Raw genomic sequence first — 10,175 nt, forward strand, 5'->3', positions numbered from 1 at the left:
TATATATATATATATATATATATATATATATATATATATATATATATATATATATATATTTATATATATATATTGTTGGTGTGTGGCGCATATTGTACGCAGGGAAGGACGGATGTTTCTTACAGATGGCGACTGGTTCCGCGCGTCCCCAGCGACCGCCCGCGCACGGGAATGTCGGAAACTGATATTTCATGGCATGACCTTAGTTTTGGTATTTTATGAATATTGGTGGCGGAATAGACTAAAAACATAGCAAAGACACTGCGGGTTGTGTTTGTAAGGCGACGGCCAAGCGGTCGCCTACGGAATCTGGGACCTGGAAGTGATGTTAAATCAGCTCTGCCGATTTTGCTGGCCTTAGGGTTAGTTTTGCCATGTTGGCTAGCGGTACATGTAGAGAAAAATACAAAGTTCAGAAAGAATAAGAAGGTAATATCAGTGGAGAGCTTTAGCGTAAGAACAAAAAGCCAACCGACTGTTACATTAACTGGGGGCGGAGAATAAATGTGCACATCATAAGGACAAGTTCGCACAAAAAATTAACTCAACTAGAAGCGAACAAAACACATTTATTTCCCGCCTTCAAAGGTGTAAACAAATCAGCTATTGTTGTCAGTAGTTAAATTGGTGATTGACATTGGTTTCCTCATCAATACGCATAGATTGCTGGTTAAGATTTTGGGGAGCTGTTTTGACAACTGTGTCTAAAAGAAATTTTTAAAAAAGAGCACTTACGAATGCCTCTAGTTCGAATTTTGATGCTAGATGACGTTTCTTCCAAGCTCAGATCCCTACGATGCAAATTACAAGAAAATGTTGTTAGAGCCATAATTTTGGATACTGAATAGTTTTTAAAACCCATGTCCTGCTGATCCTACTTACATGCGAAATGCACATATTTGACCATTACCATCCTGAGCTGTATTTTTGTAACCGTTGTAGTTTTTTTTTTCATGTAGAAACTGCTTAACACTGCAAATCCTATGTGGGGCTGTAAATCGTGCAGCAGCACAGAACAGGTCAAGCTTTAATTTTGTGACGAGTAAATCAGCTCTACAAGGTTAAACTGGCCAAAAATCACCAGCAGGAGAAGGGTTTTCAACTGAAGTTAATAAAACATTATATATACTATATCTCTAGTACTGTCTACTAAACAAAAAAGCCGATTAAGACCATATTGCACACGAAGCTGTAATTCTAAACCAATTTTTTTAACAGCTACAGGATGTTTGCACGACATAACATGTAGGAATCAGTGATGAGAAAATGTTATTATCAGAGGAAGCACACTCTCGCTATTACGATCCCCGTGTCTGAATTCCCGCAAAACGCTTTTTCACCTCTATCGTAGTTTAACACATATCCGTTTCTTAAATAGCATCTAGGGTAATTTCAAACAAAACAAGCAATTCAAAAACACTATCAGTGAAGCTAAAGTACCTTTTTTCTAAAACAATGACTATACTTTTAGGTGAGCTAGCGTAAATCGTAATTTGCCAAGCTTAAATGTGACTTCGCTCTTTGTAATGGTAGTTACCTGGGGAACATTTTCTTTTCATCTGCAGTGAGCATCTCATCCTGCACGGATAAAGTGCCCTTATTGTCACGATGACACACTGTTATTGATGGACAGTGAATTGGACGTTTTGGACGTTGGCAGTAGAAGGAAACATTTATTGTCGGTTTGGAAAAGTCATAAAAGTCGCGAAGATTGACGCGGTTAACAATATTACTTGAGCAAGGCGTCCACTCAGAAATGTTTCTTGTTTCATCCAGAAAGCACCACACCATGATTCGTCTCGCCGGGACTGTGTCTCGTATTCTTTTCAAAACCTGCACAGCCTCGCTCGAATGTATGAGTTGCACTGAAACTGAGAGTATTCCCGGCCAACTGAGAAAAAAGCTGGCGATATATGTCCCATTTTTAAAGTCTGTAACTCTTCCAGCGGTGCTTGCCTGAACCGGGATGGTGCTGTAAAGCTTGGTTCGAAGAAAATCTCCTCCATATGATTTTGCACGGCCTTTTGAATCCTTTGTGACGATTTTGATCAAAAGTTATTTTCCAACTTGGTACACCGGTTGGGGGTTGACCACACTAACAAATAATGTTTGAGTGACCATATTAAAATTAACTGAACCATTTTTGTAACGCCAATGGGAAAGGAGTTTGTCTTCTCGGTTACTTTTCGACTGAACTGGTAATGGCGTTGGTTTAGTCCTTATCCTTCGGTTACTCCTTAAATGATTCTGAAAAAAAAAAATATTTGATGTTACATAATTTTGTGCTCGTCCTTTGTGCTCGTCCTTATTCTATTTAAAAGATTGAAACCTAAGGAAAAAAATACTAACATTTGCTATCAGATACAGCATGTCTTTATCTACTATTTTTAAAGTATTGCAGTTTACAGATGGAAAACTAAGGGGAAAAAAACTAATGTTTGCAATCAAATACAGCATGGCTTTATCTACTATTTTCAAAGTATTACAGTTTAAAAACACCTTACAACTACTTGATATCCTTAGATTCCCTGTAAGTATATCAATTGATAAAGTTTACACAAAAAATATGTATTGATAATAGCTACCTGATACAACATCGACGAGAGGAAAGCCAGGCAAACGATTAAAGCTACGACTGGTAGCTTCAATTTCTCCATTGCATTCAGAGCTGAGCTGTTTAAATATTGAAAAACAAAAACACTTAAATGCTTCTACATTTTTTTACCAACAACACCGAATTAAGCTTATCAATAGTTCATCATTTACAAGGATGTATCACTCCTTCAACTAAAGAAATTGTGACCATGAAATGACTGTGAAGCTAATGGACATCAGAACAACGGGTGTCTGCCTGGACCAATGGCAGACTCTCGTAATCCTAATTTTGCAAAGAAAGGGCCAACGAAGAGACATCTTCTATTCTATATTGGTTGGCAATATTGTTTCAAATAAAAGGTACAAGATGGTCGTCTTCCCTATGAAATCAGATAAAAGGTATTTCCTAAAACATATGCTTGGCATTTGTAAAATAATGTGAGATGTCGTACACATGGTGTGCTGTGGAAGATTACAGGACTCAATGAACTTGTGGATATTCATGAAGGGTAATTTGAAAGCAGCTTGCTACTTGTCTTTACTAGAATTGACCAAAAATCGTTTTATTTTTACCAAAATTTGACAATTTCAATTTAAACAAAATTTTCTTGGTAAACTACACTTGTTTTCTGACAACAATTAGATTCTATAAAATTCGATGTAATTTTCATGACTTAAAATTTATAATTTATGCTAATTTCATGACGTCATTGGTCAAAATCTAAGATGGCCGCCCTGATTAGACAAATGACGTCATGATGTCGTCAAATTACATGTTGATGACACAGAAATTTTTGTGATGATTTACGTTTACATTCTTATTATTGTCTGAAAGTTTGGTAGTCATACTGTAAGTGGTTAAGGCGTAAACCTCCAAAGTTTGTTTTAAAAACTGCACATTTTTGCTTGGGTCCGTTTGGACCCCAGAGGGACTGAACACAAACTTTCTTTATAATTTCCACATTATTGTAACAATCTTTGCGAAAACTTAGGAGAAGATATAAGACATATTGACTGACAAAGTCACGGAATGATTTTTTCTCCAGATTAAAAATGTTCAAATGGCACTTCAAAATGTACGCCTGGGGTCCAAATTGACCCCACTCGGGTGTTTGAGGGTTAAAGTAACCCAAACCTAGGCAAAAATCCCTGTATTGTATGCCCAAAATTATATTTGTGTCCTTTCAGTTAATATCTAATTGCTATTGTCGTTGGTGGGGCCGACTACTCACTCTTTTCAGCCAGGGGCTATTCAGCTCATTTTCTTCCATTTGCATTGACTTGAAAATGAAGCCACTTTTACTCTGCATTCAAACAAACAATTTGAACTAAGAAGTGTTCCATTGACTGCTAGTCGTAAGCTGCAGGAAGGCTATTTATCTTAAGACTGTACTCCAGCAACCTAGAGTAGTCAGCAGTGGTCTTTGCTCTGTGTGGATGGTTCTTGTAATCTTGCAAAATGGCAATTGGTCCAACATTGAAGAGGTAGGATATTGCAGATGGATGGAGGGTGGTGTCCTTATATCTCACAAAAATAGAGGTTGTCTGGAATGATGACGAAGCCAGTTTTTCCTATGGCAATTATAACTCCCAACATGATGACGCTGCCTCCTCCACTAAACGCTGAACGTTACTCTTGCCGTGTCCTTGCCGCTCCTCAACATCCAATTGCCGAGAGGGCAGATAAGCTCTACTCAAATGTTCTAAAACAGACATGAATATTCTGTATACCAAACGTGACGAGAAAAGAGCTCTGTTCTGCTAAGACAAGCTTATGGTCTAAATCAGGGGTCATGTTGGGCTACCTGGATAATCACGTGTATCTGTAGTTTGGAGAGGCCAATTAACTTCAAATATGGACCAATTCACTTCAAATTTTCAGGAAAGTTTGACCAAAATCCCAAGAGTCAAACAAAGATATTTGTTACTTTTGATGAAAAAACTGCTTAATATATCCATGATTGATAATAATATAAAACAGAATGTATACCTTGGTAATGATAACGTAGCAGCTCCCCTACTTCTTGCTCTCCACAGGTTGTAAGTCCCATACAAGTTGTTAGACAACTGACTTTCTGTATGTGTTGTCCCTGTAACGTTTCTACCGCGGAATAACGCTGTTAACTTAAATATGCGCGCATGCGTGCTGCTTTCCCGCGTATAACCTAGTCAGACGTCCGGTGTATAAAGCCTTGGGTCTGAGAGATACTGTGGATTTTAAAGGGGTGTCAGGTATCAGCTAGTCAGGTATACTAAATGTATAACGAATCTATTAGTAATACATTGGATTGGATTGACAGGATTGGTTAACAGATTCCATCATAATTTTTTTTTAAATATATGATTCCATTGGTATCATCCCACACAAAAGTTAGATATATCATCGTTTGATATATCATGGTTGCAAGACAGAATAGCAGAAAATCCACTGTATATAGTTTATAATTAATCTTGGAGCAACAACCGACTTTTCTGAAGTGCATTAAAAAATTGTTATAGTTTGCTAAAATGTATTAATAAAATTTAAATTTGCCAAGCTAAGATGGAAGACACCGAGTGATATCTTACATGTGTAAGGCGTCATTTTAAGACGTCGTTGATATTGCTTTTAACAACAGAAGTTGTAGCACACATTAATATTGTTTATTACAGTAACACACATTAATATTGTTCTATTTCCGTTGCGATTATCTGTTACGAAATGTTTTGTTTTTTATAAATTTGGGTGCTGGATATAAGATGGCGGAGCCCAACTAACATCTAACTGGTATAATTATAACGTCTTTAATATGGCTATCAGCAGCATAGGTAGTAACAAACATTATCATTCTGTTTTCTGCACCTACCGTTGCATTTGACAATACCCCTTTTCATGGTTCCAGCCAATAATATAACTATTACGCAGTGTTACACTTTTAAATTAATCAAAATAAGTTAGAACCCCACATGTACATGATTGACCGAAAAAGCCCGATCTGACCAACTCAAGACAGAATGGTTTGCTTCATCGCACACCGCACCACCGCACGTGTAGGGGTTATCTAACGTGCATGGAGTGTGTCTCTACCTATACACGGGACCTCTATTTAACTTCCAATCCCCAGAATGGCCCTAGCCTAACAAGGTACTCATTTTCACCTGAGTAAAGTAAGGAAAGTCGTGTTAAGTGCCAAAGGGCACAAACTTGGTAACACGCTGCAGGATTTGAACTCAAAACCTGTCGATCCCGCCAAACACGCTGTGTTACGCGGTCTCAAAAATAATAGAAAAGCTATGAAAGTCTTAAAGAAATATATTTAAAAAGAATATAAACAAAAATTTATTTAAAAATTAAAACTATAGAAAAAATATATCGAAAGTGTAAGAATTTGACCAAAAAAAAGAAAAAAATATGTAAAAATTTAAGATAACACTAAACAGACCGGGAAGGAGGTTTTTGATGCCTGTACCAGCTTCAATGGCATATAGCGCCTGAATGGCTTATGCTTAGGCCACCGAACTTGGTAACTTTTAAAAAAAAGTTGATAGCAAACATTTTCAGTGAACAAATTTTCTAAGTTGCAAATCTTCATCATTTTTTAAGTTGCCATGGCAACGGAATTCTGACAGACAAATTTATTACGATATTTTTTAATTTTGTATTAAACATTTAAGTTTTAAGGTTTTCTTGGCAAATAACAATTGTTTATCACATCTTATAAAATCCAACATACATTTTAGGACTCAATATTCATAATTTATGCTAATTCGATGACGTCACCAGTCAAAATCCAAGATGGCGGCTGATATTACCTAGATGACGTCATAATGTAGTCATATGACATGATAATGGCACAAAAGTTGTTACAATAGTTTTGGCCTACGTGTACATCATTCTCTGAAAATTTCGTGATCCTACGATAAGTAGTTTAGGAGTGGGTCGCAAAAGTTTGTTTAGAAAAATGCGGGGGTCAGTTTTGACCCTATTGGACCATGCATAAACTTTCGAGGATAACTTTATCAACAATGAGTCAATCTCGGTAAAAACGTATAAGAAGTTATAGGACAGATGTACAAACAAACTCCTGGAAGGAAATATGTTTTCGACCCAAAATGACATAATGGCACACATTGATGTCAGTTTTGACCCCATACGGTGGTTTGAGGGTTAAGGTTATTTCCGTAATTTTGGAATTTCCGGATCCTAAAGAATTCCAATGTAGGATTTTCCACAAATGCTAATAGTTTTGGTAGGGATACTGCTGTAAAATTGGAGATCTCCGGATACTAATTAACCCCAATATTGGATTTTCTGCGAATGCTAAATCGACTTTCTATGAATATTGTCGTATATTTGAATCAATTGTATCCTAAATAATTCCAACATGGTGTTTCCCGCGGATATATAGTCGCAGTTATATGACGTCAAAGTTGGCGCAGGCACTTTTAGCCCCCCCCCCCCCCCCGTCAGATAGGGTTAAGATGACTGCAGTTCGATTTGTTAGTTATTTGTGTGCTTCAAATGTGTTTCCTGTAGGTAGCCTTATCATGCTGAAAAGTACCTTCAATTTACTTCTATGCCTTATCAGCCAGTGGGGTGCCTGTTACCCTTTTACTGCAGTTTTTCAACCTATTGTATAATCTTGAAAATTACAAGAGTTCTTGCAGTTTTGGATCGAAAATAACCCCACTTTATTCTTAGTCTTACAAAATAGACAATGCTTATAAAAGTATTCTGCTTTACCCTAGGGGACCAGCCTGCTATGTAGTTTACACTATCAGTGTCTATGGACTTTCTTTGGCTTGTTTTCTTTTTTTTTAGTTCAGGACAGACACCGGTAATCCAAAATGATGATGCAAAAATGTTAAATATTGGTTGAATATGTATAAAATACATTTACCTCACTTATTTTGTGTGTAAATTGTTATTTACCTTTGATTTACCTTTTATTTTATTTTAGCCGAACGTCAAGAAATCAAATAGAAATGAAGTAGACAATGAAAACCACCCTCTTGTTCCATTCTTGGCTTTCATCAAAGCAGTGGGAACGAACATGTAGGACTGAGTGGCAAAATCCACACTGGGAACAAATTTTCCGACCTCTGTGCTCCATGTCAAGTTAGTGTTGTTCCTTGTTTCAAACTCAACAAAAGAAACTTCTCTTCACAATATGCCCTTACAACAACTAAGTTTGGTGAAGTGTTGTTCTTACTATGAGATTGGAGTTTATGTTATGATGTTATGTTATGTTATGAAATCGCCCTAGTTTATTACTAAACATTACTATTCTAACATAAACCAATAGGGCTGCGCGAGCACCGATCTGTTAAAGGTGACACGAACCATGTGTTCGCGGACCATTTATCACACTGTGGTTTGTTGGAGGTGACGAGAACCTTGTCTGCCTTCATATTACGTGGGTCTAGTTATACGGAGCTCAATGGAACTCTTCATAGAGGTCTGAATATTTTTGAAGCGACATGAACCACGTGCACATCTTTACATTCATAATGCTCAGAGATTTCTAGATCCAGCTGGATGGCTGCACAAGCAACCTCTATGGAAAGCCCATTCACGGAGGTTGCTCGTGCAGCCCCATTCTCACATAAACTGTGGAGAATTACAAAAGTATCGTCCAAATGAAAGTGGATCTAACCAACTCTGCGAAAACGGGGAAGGGAATTACCAGAGCAGCCTCCATTGTTTGCAATGTAAAATGCAAAAGGCCGTACGTTTGAAATATCAAATGTAGGTATACATTATTTAACGCGAGAGTTTAGTATAAATGTTGTTTTAACCCTCATCCGACCGTTACATTTTTACGACGAATCTGACCGTATGGGGTCATTTTTGACCCCATTTTGTTTTGCTCATAGACATATTTTTGCTGGCTTATTTTGTCATTTCTATGTATTAACTGTTTCACTAATCTATGAAAAATATTTTGACAAGTTTTCGTGTCAGTAATTATTACTCATTATCATAATTTATGCAGAAAATGAGGATAAAACACATTTGCTCTGAAAAGCTACCATACGCAACTTACTTAAACAATGTTTTGTCTTATCAATTTTTAAACAATAATTGTGATGATGCAATAATACTGATTGCATAATAATGTTATTTAACAAGAAAGAATACAATATTTGTGAAAAGTAACGAATTTATTACTTAATTATGCACCATATTCCGCCATCTAAACACATACATACAATAACTCGTCTATTTTCCCGCAAAGATCTTTCTTGTAGGTTCCTTCTGCACATTCTGTCCATAAATTGTTTTTGAATTAATTAGAAACATTTTCACTTTCATTAGCATAGGTAATTAGTGCGTATTATCATAATTTATGCAGAATGTCGAAAAACTGTATTTTACACTAAAATACTAAATTTCTTTCAAAATATTCGGTGTTTACTCATCTAAGCAACTATAACTTGTTGGTGTAATAGCAATGATGAGGAACGCCTGTTATTTTATTGAAATGTCTTTATATTTATGTAATTAATGATTCATAATTGGCTGGGGTCAATTTTGACCCCACCGAACAAGACACAAACTTTCAAGTATAGCTTATACAATAATGGGCAAAACTTGGTGAAAAAATGGTAGATGTTGTAAGACATGTATAAAGATAAATTCATGATAGGAATTTTTTCTTTGATGAAAAATGTTCTTATGGCAGATTAAAATATACGCCTGGGGTCAAAAATGACCCCATACGGTCGGATGAGGGTTAAAGGCGTTACCTTTCCCTGAAAACGTACACCTATAAACGCCGGGACCTTTACCTCTCTAGGGGCGGTGGATGGTATTACCCACACCGAACAACATCCAAACGACGTTTATGGCTTCCTGGTCTTGTCAAAACTCAATTACGATGTACTTCAACCTACTACGACTTCAAATTAGTTCACATAAATGTTTCTTATACGACTTATGTTCCCCACGTACTATGTATTTTCTTAGAGTGTGTTCTAATTTGACTCCATCGTTACAACTCCAACGTCGCACTTACCTAAATTATGGTCTAATTGTACTGTGTCTAATCTATGAGTACGACGTGCTAACCTACGCACATTTTAGCCCTATTAAGGGCGCTTAACTTCAAGCACTATAAATAAGGCATTAACTTGCAGATACTTTCTCAAATGATGTTAAACTATTTGAATTCATAATGCCGCAAGTTTGAAATCATTAATTTTTGTAGAATATTTGAAATGCTGATCAAGATGTTTTCAAAACGTAGATTCCACCATTACTCATCATTTCAAACTTTGAACATCGTAGAGCGATGTGACAATCCCTTACATATAGAATCCGTCATAATCGTACTCCTCTAAACATGTAAATTCTGTGACCACTTATATTTAGAAGACGAGACACATTTCGTACTTGACTTTACCTTACATGGATTTTAACGCCAATCTCTATCTAAAATACTATACATATAGGCAGTATTTGTAAGAAAATGTCTAAGAAGAATACTTTAACCCTCAAGCACCCGACCTTTTTTTGCGACTAAAATGACCGAGTGGGGTCCAAACGGACCCCAAAATGTTTTGTTCATAAAATCTCAGTACCATTTCTTATCGGCGAT

At 36.6% G+C, this 10,175-nt stretch overlaps 1 protein-coding gene across 2 annotated transcripts in view; it reads right to left on the minus strand.

Moving 5' to 3' along the window:
• The window catches only part of LOC118430606 (NXPE family member 3-like), a 7,174-nt gene extending 2,458 nt beyond the window's left edge, over nt 1-4,716 (minus strand). Inside the window, exons 1-4 of one of the 2 annotated variants that reach the window (XM_035841584.1) lie at nt 4,586-4,716; nt 2,586-2,673; nt 1,538-2,247; nt 736-791 (exon numbers count right to left, since the gene is read on the minus strand). In XM_035841584.1, the coding sequence (XP_035697477.1) occupies nt 736-791; nt 1,538-1,791 (310 nt within the window). In that variant the 5' untranslated portion in view covers nt 1,792-2,247; nt 2,586-2,673; nt 4,586-4,716. Of the gene's footprint in view, nt 1-735; nt 792-1,537; nt 2,248-2,585; nt 3,122-4,585 lie in introns of those variants that run through there. The other variant, XM_035841590.1, reaches the window with a different exon arrangement.
• Nucleotides 4,717-10,175: the final 5,459 nt, after the last annotated feature.

This window comes from Branchiostoma floridae, chromosome 1 (assembly GCF_000003815.2).
Source record: "Branchiostoma floridae strain S238N-H82 chromosome 1, Bfl_VNyyK, whole genome shotgun sequence".
Classification (NCBI taxonomy): domain Eukaryota; kingdom Metazoa; phylum Chordata; class Leptocardii; order Amphioxiformes; family Branchiostomatidae; genus Branchiostoma; species Branchiostoma floridae.